The following is a 15,696-nucleotide window of genomic DNA, read 5'->3' on the forward strand; positions in this document are numbered from 1 at the left end:
TTGCTTTGAAAAAAATTTGTAAATATATATGGTTTGAAATTTATGTATTATACTGAAATAATATTTTAATTTGAGATGTTTATTTTTTAATTTAATTTTAATGATTTCATATTCTAACTTGAATATCATTTTAAAAAAATTCCAACTAAATTAATATAATAAAATAAAAGTTATTAATTGGATTAAAATTTTCTCTGGATTCAATCCAACTCCCAAATACGCTACTAATCAATTCACACCGAACGAAATTTACGTAAGCCAAGATACACAAATCGACGCCAAGAGCAAATCCAAGTATTTTTCCCTTACTTAAATGGGCCAACCAAAATAATTAGAAAAGAAAGACAAAGTGACATTCAATTCCCTGTTTAAATTCAATGTTTTTGTGTCTCTCTTCCGCCGAGTTTTAAGCTGTTGGTTACTTCAACTCATCAAAAGCGACCAACAGTAAACTAAGCAACACTCCAGACTTTCCGGTATGCTCTGCTCTACTGCTTTACTCTTTTCTGTTTGTTCCCTGAGAAAGCCTAACAAAACAGAATCAAGCCACTGTGCGATTTCTGTTTTTGCCTTTTTCTTCTTCTTTTTGGTTCTTTTAACTAAAAGTAGCCTCGATTAACTCGTAGCAGTTTTATGAAGGGAGAAAGATGGTTTCTTTTTTATGTTTGGAAATAAAAATCTTCATTCTTTGGTTGTTATAGTATAATGCACGGCCTTTTTATTTTTGTAATTGCATGCACAATGTGATCGACTGGTAGAGAACTGAGAGCAAAAATGAGAGGTTTTTTATTCTTTATGTATTTGTTTTATTATTATAGGGAAACTGAAGAATGTTACATGTTATGATGAAGTTGCAGAGATGTTGAAGGATTCAAGGCTTATAGTCTATTGAAGAAAAAACACCGGCATTTTTTTTAAAACTCGTAAGGACTTTGAAAAGGAAATTATGGATCAGTATAACGAAATTGACATGGAAGATTCTGAGTATGGACAATTTTTTAACAATCTTGAGCAGTTCGATTTTCATCCTGATGGCAATGATGATGGTGATGATGATGATGATGTTGTTGCTGCTGCTTCTGTTGCTGCTGATGGTGGTGGTGGTGGTGACGATGACAAAGATGGCGATGATGAGGAAGAAGAGCTGCAGAAGAATCCTGAATATAATTGTTTTTTGGAGAATTTAAAACTGGATGAGAATGGGGAATCATACACGGTCCAAATTCCAATTAGTTCTGATATCTCACTTGTACTTAAGTATGAGGGAAAGGAAGAAGAGTCCTTTGAGAATGTGGATAGGCAGACAAATTCCAAGAGTAATTTGAAAAGAGAAAAGGCTAAGGTTTCTGACATTTTGGGTGGTTTTTCAAGGAAAGCAAGGCCTGATACTGTGAAGAGACCTTTGGAGATCAGAGATGAAAGGAGTAAGAAAAAATTAAGAAATTCTCCTGGCCAGGAAAGACAAAGTGGAGATAATGAAAACAAACTAGAAGAGGAAGTTGAGGCTCATCCAGTTGCTTGTAAATCAAGTGGAGAACCATCGAAGATGATGAATTATGCTATTAAAGATGAACAGTGCACTCAGTTTCTGGTTTCACTTGATAAGTCTGGCACCAAAACTGAACCGAGCTATGAAAAGGGTCTTCAAAGTACACATCAGAAAAATGATGGAAGTTGTCCTGATGTAGAAGTATTTACATTGGATAATATGCCTTTATGCAAAGGAGATTATACACCATTTGTGCCATCAAAATGCTATCAATCATTGGTATATATATATATATCTTTGCTTTGTAACTCTCTATATTGCTTTTGTTCTTATTTTCCTTTATCTTTGCTTTGTAACTCTCTAACCTCATCTGGATGTTCAAGAAAGGGATTTCTAGTATATTTTGTTCCTTCAGTTTTGTGCGTTGTTAATTCATTTACCTTCTTTTTTTCCTGGTTCCATGGTGCTTGTTGCTGGAAAAAAAAGGCTGGTGAAGAGTGTGGGGATGGCATCAGAAGTTCTAGTCCGTCTCTGTTCAGGGAGCAGCTTATGGATCTTCTTAAAACTCCCTATAACCGAGAGGAGTTTCAAAATCTTTGGCGAGATGTAACTCAAAGAAAACCAGTGCAGGGTGTTAAAGACTTGCGCCATGGAAGAATGAAATCATATTCAACCAAAACCGTTGGAAAATCGTACCTTGATTGGTACAAAGGTACATTTGGTTTCTCCGAGTTTATTGATTGTTACTGAACAAGAAACGTTTCTTGAAAGCAAAGACCGACGCACAAGATATTGTCTTTGCAAGTGATTTTAGTGGTCCTTCATTCTATTGGACTTTCAGATTTTGCATTGGTTCCATAGTTTTTGGTTAAGCAGAACTTATTGAGCTTGATAATTGTTTCCTTATTTAGTTTCAGTATTTTATACAAGTTAAGTGAAATTCTCAAACAATGTTAGCTTTAATAACCATTTTGTTCCTCTTGCAGATCTAAGAACAACAGTTGATGAATTCAGGCCTGATACACGTAAAGTTTTATGTCTCTTACGTGGATTTTTCTTTTGGTTGAAGGTGAGTGTTTTATCATTGGTACATCATCTCATGCTAATATATTTGAAACAGGGAAAAGCATCGGCTTTTGTGTTACCGATCAACCCATTTTAAAGGTAAAACCATTCGGTGAAAGGGACAAACTGGCATAGTAAATAACTTGAATTAGGTTAGCTAGTAGATTCAAATGTAATGATGCTGAAATAATAGAAGATATAATGCTTATATAAAGCAAAAAGCTGTTTTTATAGTTTGTATATGAATAATGAAACTCTAATGACTTTAAACATAGAGAGGCATTTTTGTGCATTTCAATAGCTTGTAGTTTCCTAAGCAGCTTATTATGTATGAAGTTAAGCTTTTACGAGTATTTTGTCAGAATACGGCTCATGAAGGTGCATTTAAACCATGGACGGACCGGTCGTATTTGAAAGCTTTGACTGACCAGAGAAATATCTGAACTGAATCAATATTATAAAGCAAAGGATGGAAGCAGCTGTAGCATTGGGCACGCATGCATACTGGTGAGGATTTTGACAATTAATGAATGCTATGGCATTCAGGCTTATTAAAGTAAGTTTTTGTGTTTGGTGCAACTTTGTAAATCATGGTGCTTTTGAAACCGACGCTTATTACATGTGGCTAGTCTGTCTGTCTGTGCTACCACAACTGACCATCGTTGTTGCATACTAGTTTCCTTTAATGTCTGAATTAGTTGAATTTCAATATTATTATTATATATGATGTAGTACACAGTTGCCTAGTTTTGATAGCTGACTTGGTTAAAGAGGGAATTGAAAATTTGGACCGAACCACAGAGATGTGTAGAGAGATTTGACATTTGCCTGTCACAACCTCTACAGTGTGGTGCGATCCTGTGATCTAAAATCATCTCAGCCATTGCACTAATGAAAATAATTGAAGTCATTGAAATGTCAACTCAAGACTCAACTGGTTACCACATCTTAAACTTTCTTTTTTTACGTTGGAAAATGAGTTTTTGAATCATTAAATATATATTAAATGCTAAGTATGTCGGAATCTAAATTAAGTCAAGAGTCCTATTTACCTCTTTTTAAACTTTTAAAAATTAAGTTAATCTATTTCATTATTTTAAAAATTTAATATAATTAGAGTATTAGTTCGATTAAGTTCGATTGATATTAATCTTGTTGTCATAGATTCGAGTGCGCTGAAACGTGTTATTCTCTTATTTAAGGGTTGAGAAAAGATTATAGATAGTTTTAAGTATTATATTAAAAAGAGCATATATAATAACAATCTATAATGAAATTAACGTTAAAAAAAATTAACATAATTAACTTGCAATGCTTTATATTTTAAAATAAAATTATTTCACACATTTGATTTTATATAATAAATTAATTCTTTTATAATTTTTATGCTATCAATAACAAATGTTAATTTTAATAAAATTATTTCATTACAATAATAATTTACTTAATTTATAATAAACTAATAATTTATATTGAAATCAAAATTTTTGGAACTAAATGAATGGTTGAACTTTCAATTAATTTCTTTAACAATTATTATGAATTATTAAAAATCATAAAAAACAAAATAACTATTTAAAAAATATAAAATTTAGTTCAACCGATTTGTACTAGAGGTGTTCATGAATCGGGCCGGGCCCAGAAAAAAATTTCGGCCCGGCCTGAAATATGGGCCTAGAATTTTGCCCAGGCCCGGCCCGGGAAAAAATTCATAAGCCCGGGCCCGGCCCGGCCCGTTTTTTTAAATAAATACCAAAATTTTATTTTAAAAATTAAAATAAAAATTAAAAAAAAGTATTTTAAAAATATTTTAAAATTAAAAAAATTAAAAAAAGTATTTTAAAAAATTTTAAAAAAAATTTAAAATTAAAAAAATTAAAAAAAAAGTATTTTAAAATTAAAAAAAATAAAAAAAATTATTATTCGGGCCGGGCCGGGCTCGGCCCAAAAAAAATGGTGCTCGAGGCCCGGCCCGTTTTTTAATCGGGCCTCGTTTTTTTGCCCAAGCCCATATTTCGGGCCTATATTTTTACCCAAACCCTCCCATATTTCGGGCCGGGCCAGGCCGCCCGGCCCATGAACACCTCTAATTTGTACCGATTCATGATCAATCGAATTTTTTCCTTGTTTCGAATTGGAGTACTAGTTAATTGTCAGTCCAATTGATTTGACATGTTGATCTGGCCCAATTTTGAAAACATCGACTGAGATGTAAACATTTACGTTATGTAGATAATTACATCAAATATAAAATAAACTTGAACTCGAGATCAAACTCAAAATAACTTGAACCTAAAAAGATCCAAACCCGAAATAACCCGACTTGAATTTATCTAAACTTGCCTGATTGCCACTTCTACTAATAATCATACAATCATTAATTATTCGAACTTAATCGAAGGAATTATAATTAGTCGTATATTCAATGATCTAATTGAATCGTTTCTATACAAGTTTTATAACATTATGATCATTTGCATTTACCTAATTATGAACGTAATCGAATAAAATATAATCATTGATCTAATGGAATTGGTGTATAAATGTAATTGAATGAATTTTACTATTAATCATACAATCATTAATTATATAAACATAATCAAATGAATTATATAAGAACCACACATTCAATGATCTAATTGAATTGTTTATGTACTAGTGTCACAGAGCTAGATCTTTCGTCTCGCGATCCGTGCGGCATTAGGTGATCCGTTCATCCAAACTCGCCAAAGTCAGCCTTTACTCAAGTGAGGATTCCTTAAGAACTCCTCCAAGGTACCAATTTGTATAGCGGAAGCAAACTTATGCCAAAAGAAGTCACAAAGAATAATAGAAAGCCACAGAAAATAACGCACACAAGGTGTTTAAGTAAATGCTCTCAGAATTCTATTACTCTTAAGAATTCAAGTACAATGGAATGATTTACAAGTGAGGGGGAGGCTCTCTATTTATATTTGAGCTCCCCCAAAACCAACGGTCAAGATTAAATTACATCGACGGACGAGATTAGCCTATCCCTTAATTTTGGGGATTTATAAGATTACATCATACATATCAAATCTACAAGATATGATTCCCCTACTTACTAAAAGTAGCCTTAGTTGTCATATCTTCATTATCGGGACAACCATGCTTCAATCTGATAGGCTTCTCCAACAATTCTTTGAATCGGGCCAGTTCTCGTGGGATAAATGTTTCTTATCCAATCGATAGACCTCCATGGGGCGCATCTTGTGCCATAGTCACGGGATTTGCACTTTGGCCCGTGACATTCTCCCCCACCCATTTTCGCAACTTCCTCATTGTGACTTCCGAATGACACTGACTTGATTCACCTTGGAACTCTCTTGTTGCCTTGGTTTCCTCCCGACTTGTCTTACAATTGGGTTGTCCCCTCTTTCGGAACCTTTACCTCGGCTTCCGTCGCCTCTTTACTTGAATCGTTACACTCGTTGGTACATCTCATTGGCAAGAAGTCTTCACTCTAACTTGTCCTAATTTTGACTTGTTTCCTTTTCGCCTCTTTACTTGAATCGTTACACTCGTTGGTACATCTCATTGGCAAGAAGTCTTCACTCTAACTTGTCCTAATTTTGACTTGTTTCCTTTTGAATCGCATTGATTCTCACACATTGGCTTCGTATTGCCCACAATCCCTCGACCTCATTGCTTATGAACTTTGAAAGGGCCCCTACGACCTTGTAAAGCCAACAAGTCAGAATTCAAAACACTATCAAAGTGTTCACAATATACCTGACTTGCAGCATTTACTCGTCCAAACTATTTCTGCATTGCTCATTTTCCCTCGAAGCCTGAGGCACAACCCACATTTCCCAAAGGTGTTGGCTCCACAATCGAATTTATAGGCTTTACATCGATCTCTTGTGCCATTAACACTTCCGAAAAGGCTTTTGTAGCGTTACGTTCTATCAAGTTAATATTCTTCCCATACGAAACATCCACAACTAGTTGGATTGACGACAACACCTTTGTCCTAACCTTCATATCTCGATGCACCGACATAATAATTTTTGATAACGGACCAGTGACAATATGAATTGATTGGCCCATGGATACAAAGATGTCTGAATCTTGTCAAGAAAGTTTAAGCCAAGCACATAATTGTAATCATCTAATTGGATTACCTCGAATTCTTTCTTGCCTTTCCATTCGCCGATTTGTAACTCTACATTACGAACTACTCCTACAATTGAGGCCTCATCAAAATTTACCGTCTTAATCTTCCTATTCAATTTCTTAATAGAGAGACCAAGTTTCCCTACAGCCTTTTCCAATATGAACAAGTCTGATGCTCCCGTATCAACAAGAGCACTCCTCTTTTGACCTGCAATGTTGATGTCTACAAACATCAACCCTTCTCCACCATTCCTTTTCTTAGGAATGTGTAACATAGCCAGGTTCGTTCGTACAAATTCAATAAACCATTCATTCATCATTTGGAAGAAAGCTTCTTTAGCCTCTCTTTCTTGGCCCTCAGATATGGGCCTCGTACCACTCGAAGCTGCTCCTTGAACGAAGGCTTGAGCGTTACTTTTTGCTTCATCGGAATCAGCTGAGTCGGATGACATTACTATATGAAAACATGTTTTAAAACAATCAGGAGATATCACACTATCACAAGTTATATAATAGCATGTATAGCTAGACTCATATAGGCTACGTTAGTCCGAGAATCGACTAAATCGTAGCTCTGATACTAATAAATGTAACACTTCTAACACGAATCCGTCGCTGAAATAGGGTTACAGAGCATTACCGGAGTTTACAAAACAAATAGACAGAAATTTCACATCATATTATATTCATATTAAAAATCAATCAAAATCATATATATTGTTCTATATATGAGTCCTCGAGGCTCATAATACACATCGAAAATAAGTTAGGACTAAATTGGGTACTCAAAGAATTTTTTGAAAAACATTAAAATTTTTCAAAGGTACAGGGGACACACGCTCGTGTGGCTAGGCCGTGTGACTCACATGGTTAAAAGACACGCCCATGTCTCAGGTCGTGTGGGTATTCAAAATAAGGGCACACGATCGTGTCCCAACCCGTGTAACTCTTAGACTTGGGTCACATAGCCAAGCCATACGCCCGTATGCTAGGCCGTGTGAGTATTCTATTTTGTGCAAATTAAAGGTACAAGAGACACACGATGGTGTCACTTGGCCGTGTGTCACACACGGCTGAGACACACCCCCGTGTCTCTTCCGGTGTGGACAAAAATAGACCATTTTCCTAGCCATATTTCTCACCCAATTTGTCATCAACCTAAATCAACATTTTGGACATGAACAAGCCGTAACAAGGCATTCAAATCAAGCCAAAATCAATACTTAAACATGTACTACTATCACATACCAACAATATGCCCTTAGGCTCTTTAAATGACAACATAACTCATATCAATCAAATAACCAATTTCACCTACATAACCAAATACAAATATGCATAATTTAACGAATATACCTATTCAACCCAACTATCAATATACCTATAAGATTTCCATCATTCAACCATTTCAAACACACATCAAACATGATAAGGCCACTTACATACACATCAAAATTTATCCATCACAAGTCATTCAAATGGCTAGTTCTAACAAAACATTTATATGCCATCATTGGACAAATTAACCTATACATGCCATTATAACCAAAATTAATTTACTAATTATACCGAAAAAGGCTGATGGATAGTGTGAAGTTGCTCCGACCAACTTCCAAACAAAATGAGCTTTCGAATTACTATAAAACATGAAAAATAACACAGAGTAAGCATTTAAGCTTAGTAAGTTCATATAACAAGAAAATTCACTTACCATGTAATCACATTTAAGGTAAGTATGCTAATATAACAAAACCAATTTGGCCAAATGCCTAAACACATATCCTCAACATGTCAGTCATGTAACACTTTCATTAACCATTAAACATGGATGTACATAATCACTAGGTAAGATTCACATACATGTATCATCCATCTCATATTTCAACATATCATGTAATATCATTTCCATGTAATTCAAGTATATACTCATAATTGTTCATTTCAAACTCATATTGTTTCATATCAGAACTTTGCCCGTTGAACCATTTAAAATATCGTTGGATACACGGGTAGTGCACACGAAGTGTACAAATCTATAATCCGTCAATTCATGTACTTGTATACTTATATAAGCATGTAAACGGAAAGCTCTTTCGAACCATATAACGAGAAGCTCATGTGAGCTAAGTAACGGGAAGCTCATACGAGCTGTATATTGAGAAACTCCAAGCCAAATATCGAGAAACTCATAAGAGCTAAGTATCGGGAAGCTCAAGAGAGCTGTGGTGTGTCCACAACACATGCAGGATCACAACCATATCGAGAAACTTAATGACATGTCATTTGTATCCTTCGAATTTCTAAGGTTCAAACGAGACTCGATAATTATCGGATATGTGATCATAATTACAAATGGAAATTTGTAAAATCACACACAACAACATTAAATTTTAAAACATATAGTTATATAATTTAGTTACATGAACTTACCTTGATAGGTTTTCGTAGATACGAAGGTTACTAATCCGATACTTTTTCTTTGCCTCGATCTAACTCTGTATTAGGTCTATTTGGATCTATACGAATGAATTTAACTCAATTTAATATAATTCATATTCAATTTAATCCAACACACATCTTTGGAAAATTACTATTTTACCCCTATACTTTTAATTAATTACAATTTAGTCCATAAGCTCAAAAAATGAAATTCATACACTTTAATCATTATTCAAGCCTAGCCGATTTTCATACATATCAATAGTAGCCCATGTATTTCAAAAAATTTAGAATTTTTCTATAAATTTTTCATCTTTTCAATTTAGTCCCTAATTGATAATTTTATCAAAATTTTCTTTACAAAAGTTGTTTATCTAACAACAACCTTTCATTTTCTATCATAAAACTTCAAAATTCAACTATACTCATCCATGAAAAAGCCCTAATACTTTAATATTTTTGCAAATTAATCCCTGAGATAGTTAGATTAAGCTATTACGATCTCGGAAACATAAAAATCATTAAAAACGGGACAAGAATACTTACCCAAATGAGTAAAATAAGCTTGCTAAAACTCAAGCTTCCATGTCTAGGGTTTCCATATTTTTATGAAAGATGATGAGAATGAATGATAATAATAATTATTTAATTCATTTATCATCATTATTTTATTAGCTTTCCAAAATTAACCTTACTAATTTATTAAATTTCTCATGACGAATAATCATTCTTATCTACTAACTACTGTAAATAGTCTATTTGCTATATAAGGACCTCCAATTTTAAATTCCATAGTTATTTGATACTTTTAACTACTAGAATTCAATTTTCACTCTTTATGCAATTTAGTCCTTTTTATCAAGCTAGGCATGTAAACAATAAAATTTCTTAACAAAATTTTCATACGATATTTCTAGCATACTGTAGACTATAAATAATATTAAAATAAATTTTCTTTTGACCTCGGATTTGTGGTCTCAAAACTACTATTTCGATTTCACTGAAAACAGGCTGTTACAACTCTCCCCCTTAAAGGAATTTTCGTCCTTGAAAATCTTACCAGTAAAAAAGTTCGGATATTGCTTTCTCATAGTTTCTTCAGGTTCCTAGGTAGCTTCTTCTATTTCGTATTGTTGCCAGAGGACTTTTACTAAAGCTACCTTTTCACTTCTCAATTCTTTCACCTCACGTGCTAGACTTTTGATCGGTTCCTCACTGTATGTCATGTCAGGCTGAATTTCAACATCTATCAGAGAATTAACATGTGAAGGATTTAACTGATACCGTCGTAACATAGACACATGAAAGACATTGTGAATCTTTTCTAATTCGAACGGTAAAGCTAATCGATATGCAATGAGTTCGATTCTCCCAGCAATCTCATACGGCTCAATAAATCGTGGACTCTGTTTTCTTTCATGGCCGAACCAGAGAACTCTTTTCCAGGGCGAAACTTTCAAAAATACTTTGTTGCCAACATGAAACTCTATTTCTTTACATGTAAGATCCACGTAAGATTTCTGATGATTAGAAGCTGCTTTCAAGCTATTTGGGATCACTTTCACTTTTTCCTCAGTCTCATGAATCAAATCAACTCTGTGTATCTTTTTCTCATTGAGCTCAGTCCATTACAATGGAGTTCGACATTTGTGACCATACAGAGCCTCATACGGTGCCATCTTTATGCTTGACTGAAAACTATTATTATATGCAAATTCGACTAATGGCAAATATTTTTCCCAATTGCCTTCGAACTCTAAAACACAACACCGAATCATATCTTCAAGAATCTAAATCACATGCTCTAATTGACCATCAGTCTGAGGGTGAAATGCAGTGCTAAAATGCAACTGCGTACCTAGAGCTTCCTGTAACTTTTTCTAGAATTGTGATGTGAATCGCGAATCTCTATCTGAAATAATGGAGACTGGCACTCCATGTCGTCTGACAATTTCTGAAACATATAACTTAGTCAATCTATCAAGTGAGAAATCTATACGTATCGGAATAAAATGTACAGACTTCATCAAACGATCAACGATAACCCAAATGACATCTTTCTTTTTTGGGGATAAGGCTAACCCCGATACAAAATCCATTGTAAGTCCTTTTTATCAAGCTAGACATGTAAATGATAAAATTTCTTAACGAAATTTTCATATGATATTTCTATCATACTGCAGACCATAAAATAATATTAAAATAAATTTTCTTCTAACCTCGAATTTGTGGTCCCGAAACCACTTTTTTAATTTCACTAAAAATGGGCTGTTACAGAATGAGCACCATCCAATTAACCCTCGATGTCTCTTTTTCAATAGGCTTCGCTCTTCCGGCTCATCATTCCTTTTGATAGCTGAAATTGAAGATACCTTTAGGCTGTCCATCTTTATATGAGGTCCCTTACAAATGTAGCATCTCAACTTTCCCCTCTTCTCATTCGAGCTATTAGGTCTTCACTTCCTATTTCGTGGTTTCCCATTACCACTGTCACTACTATTAGTATTGCCATAATCGTTATATCCCTCTTCATATTCCTCATGGTACCATTGCCCCTTCTATTGGGCTTGGAAGATTCAAACCTGTCCCTTCTCAGAACAAGCTCCATTAAGGACTCCGCTACCATCATGGCATTTGTAACAGCCCGATTTATAAGTCTAGTCGAAACAGTAGTTTCGGGACCAAAAATTTGAAGTCAAAAAAATATTTTATTATTATTTTAATATCTATAGTATGATATTATGATTGTGTAAAAATTTCATGAAGAAATTTTATCAATTAGGTGCTTAATTTGATAAAAAGGACTAAATTACGTAAAGTGCGAAAGTTGCATTCTATATGCTAAAGGTGTCTAATAGCTATAGAATTTTAAATTGAAGGTCCTTATGTGATAAATAACCCATTATTGAGATATTGGATGTTAGTGGAGTGGCATTTGGTGTAGTTATTAAGGTTATTAAAGGTTAAATAAGTAAAAAGGCATTATATGTTAAATTAAATAAAACAAATTGTGTCATCTTCTTCCACTATCCATCTTCACCAAAATTTCAACCTAAAATCAGCCATGGGAGAGCTTGTTATTCAGCCAAACTTTGAAGACAAATTGGTGAGTGGTTTTTGCTCGGTTTTTAATAATTTATACGTTTTTGAGATCATTGCTTCGTAATCTAGCTAACTCGTACCTCCGTTTCTAAAACTGTTAAAGATTTTTTGAATTTCCATTGTTTCATACTTGAGATCTTTGATATTTTTTGATGAAATATGAATATTTGATGTTAGATTTTTATCTTTTATAAAGTGATTTTTGATAAAAATGTCAATTAGGGATTAAATTGTGAAATGTGGAAATTTAGCGGTTAAAATGTGAAATAAATTGAAAATATGGGCTGGTAGTGATATGTGGAAAATTCAGCTAGCTTGGATTTATGTTTAATTTCATGAAATTGTGATTTTATGTGATAAAGACTAAATTGTAAAAATGTGAAATTATGGGGGAAAAAGTGTAAATATGCTTTAAGGTAAATTTTGGATTAAATCGAATAGAGAGATAATTAAATAAGCTGATTTTGATTATATTTAGATCGAGAAAAGTGAAATACAGATCTAGATTGGAGAAAAGATAAAGTATCGGACCAGTCGATCCGTTCCGTCGTTTTAACAGTCGAGGTAAGTTCGTATAATCAAACTTCAGTGTATATTTATGTAATTGATGAATGATAGTATGAATGTATTCATATAATTGATTTAATTGTGGAGCTTAAATTAAATGTTCGAAATAAGTAAAAATGCAAGATCGAACACAATCGTTTCGTAACGAAAGACGAATTGGTGGAAAAGACCATGGTTTGACCATGGCATTACATGATTTTGTATAAGACCATAGCTGGGCTATGGCATTGATATATGAGACTTTGCATAAGACCATATCTAGGATATGGCATCGATATATGTGATTACGTGTAAGACCATGTCTGGGACATTGGCATCGTTATGTGATTTCGTGGAAGACCATGTCCGGGACATTGGCATCGATATATGATTCATGTAGGACCATAGCTGGGCTATTGGTATCGATATGTGATAACATGCAAGACCATATCTGGGATATGGCATTATATGTGATATACGAGACTTCCGAGTATCTTTAACGATTCTGAATGGTTCATCATGCAAAGTTAAAACAAGAATGAAAGTTCAATTGAATTAAGCAACACAGGTACGTTCAGAACCTATGTGAGAGTTAAACGAATGTAATTTAATGAGAATTATTAGTGTATAATTATATTTTATGCCAAAATGTGTTTATTTGGCTATAATGAGGTATGAATTGAATGATATGTGTGATATGAGCAATGATTGTGTTAATGATATGAATATGGCACATTGAGTGAGAATTACAATTATTTAACGATAATTTACATGATTCTTTCAGCTATATAAATGTAATGAATAATGGATCAAATAAAGCTATATATTGTTGCTTATGTATTTGTAAACGAGCTTTGCAATGAATAAACTCGTGGAAATCTTGTTTAATCATGTGTATGAATATGAGGTAGAATTGTGAAATCAAATGAGCTATATTATAACTTGATGAAATTGTTTGTAATGTGGCTATTTAGTAATATGAGTTATTACATTACGAGCTTACTAAGCCTTATAGCTTACTTGGTGTTTTTTTTATGTTTTATAGTGTTTGGGACGTTCGCTCGGGTTGGAAGTCGACGGAGATTGCATCACACTATCCAGCTAATACTTTCGGTATTTATATACTTTGTGACTTGGTTATATGGCATGTCTAGGTTATGGTTATTTTGGTTTACTATGGAAAGTGTATTTGGCCATATGATTTGGCATGTTTTAAGTATGTATTTGGTTATTTTGTATAGGCTAGTTTTTAATATGTTTGGTTTTGATGATATATATATATTTAGCCATGCAAAAATTGGCATGATTATAATGCTAATGGTTGTGTAAATTTGATCATGGTATAAGCACATTTTGGTAAGTATGTCCCATGACATGTATGAATGGTGTTTTGGTTATATGTCTTGGTTGAGTAATGATATGAATGACTTGTAATAGCTCATTTAGTAAGCTTGATACATGATTTAATTTGTATTTGTGATTGGTCTTGTGATTTTGGTTGGAATGGTTAAGCATGCACATATGGTAAGCTTGTTTGAGTGATTTTTAGGTACAGTTCATTATGGAAATGGTATGAATTTTTGGAGGCTAATTTGATGACCGAATATAGGATTAAATGATTCGGTTGTGTATATGAAATTTTGGCATGGTATATAGTATTTGAAATTGGCATGTTTAAATTCAGTTATTTTACTTAGAAAATTACTAAAGTTAGTTGAATAAGTAGTGTATGGATTGAGTATACTTACAATTGAGATTCGATCATTTGGGTAATGCTTGTAGGCATTTGTATAATTTTGCCCATTTTGCAGTATAGTATAGTTTAACTTAAGCTAGTATGTGTATGTACAAAGCTCATAACTAATATATTTGATATTAGTTAATATTATGAATTGATATGGCTAGTTGTGGCTTAAATATGCACACGTGGGAAAGCTTATGGAATGGATGTAAGGTCCGACTAAAAGAATTATAATGTATATGTATTATGATATGATGTTTTATAATAGTAAAATATGTTTGGTTAGTTGGTTAAGTGGTACACATGTATGATTGTTATTAATTGATGACCATATGGTTTGAATTTGGTAATTATGGAACTAGTTCAATTTCGTTTTTCATGAGTTAGCTTGATGAAAGATTTGATTTGGTAATCAGATTGAAATTGGTTGAATTTTGAGATATGCTTTATTTGTGATACATGACTATTAAAGTATGATTGATTTGGTTGACTTTATGATTCATATGTTCGAATTTAGTATAAATGATTTGTGGAGATTCGAGTTTAGTAATGTTATAATTGTATCTTGATAATTCAGTACATGAAAGTAAAATATGACTTTGATGTATGTTAGTTAATATTACTTATTGTATGTTTAGAAATGAACGACTGCTCTGAGCTGTATTTTGGTCGGTAATGCCTCGTAACCCTAATCCGGTGATGGATACGGATTAGGGGTGTTACAGCATTGGTAAGTTCCTGAACTCTTCGATGTTGCAATTCTTGCTTCGTCCATGGTTTCAACCCATCCGTAAAGGAGAAAAATGCTTCCTTCTCGCTCAAATCAGAAATCTAGAGCATGAGTTTACTGAACTCCCGCACATGCTCCCTAACTGTGCCTCGTTGCGTAAGCTGCCATAACTTTGCTCGAGTTTCATCCTTGGCATATTCAGGGTAAAACTATGCTTTGAACTCCTTTTGGAACTCCTCCCAAGTCCCAATCTCGGTCTCACCACATCTCACATCAGTGGACCTACGTTGCCACCATAACAAAGCAATGTCAGTAAAATAGATAGCAACAGTATTTACCTTTGTGGCATCATTCTCGATGCTCATCGCACGGAAGTATTGCTCCATTGCCCAAAGAAAGTGTCCACTTCACTTGCGGACCTTGCCCCTTTAAACGCTTTCGGTTTGG

The 15,696-nt window shown here is 33.7% G+C and overlaps 1 protein-coding gene and 1 long non-coding RNA gene across 3 annotated transcripts; both read left to right on the top strand.

Annotated features, from left to right (window-relative positions):
- The first annotated feature begins 254 nt into the window (after positions 1-254).
- LOC107910363 (uncharacterized) lies at positions 255-3,288 on the top strand. Of its 2 annotated transcripts, none has more exons than XM_016838183.2 (5): positions 255-476; positions 852-1,768; positions 1,976-2,201; positions 2,476-2,558; positions 2,917-3,288. In XM_016838183.2, exons 2-5 carry the CDS (start codon positions 947-949, stop codon positions 2,995-2,997), a joined length of 1,212 nt encoding a protein of 403 aa, XP_016693672.1. In that variant the 5' UTR covers positions 255-476; positions 852-946; the 3' UTR covers positions 2,998-3,288. The 2 variants fall into 2 exon arrangements, with proteins under 2 accessions (XP_016693672.1, XP_016693671.1); XM_016838182.2 differs by having other exon boundaries at positions 291-476; positions 819-1,768.
- Positions 3,289-12,170: 8,882 nt separating this feature from the next.
- On the top strand, positions 12,171-14,102 carry LOC121214618 (uncharacterized). Its single transcript, XR_005910199.1, has 3 exons — positions 12,171-12,236; positions 12,711-12,796; positions 13,824-14,102. It is a non-coding gene; the product is annotated as an uncharacterized lncRNA (long non-coding RNA).
- Positions 14,103-15,696: the final 1,594 nt, after the last annotated feature.

The sequence above is a fragment of the Gossypium hirsutum genome, chromosome D02 (assembly GCF_007990345.1).
Source record: "Gossypium hirsutum isolate 1008001.06 chromosome D02, Gossypium_hirsutum_v2.1, whole genome shotgun sequence".
Taxonomy (NCBI): domain Eukaryota; kingdom Viridiplantae; phylum Streptophyta; class Magnoliopsida; order Malvales; family Malvaceae; genus Gossypium; species Gossypium hirsutum.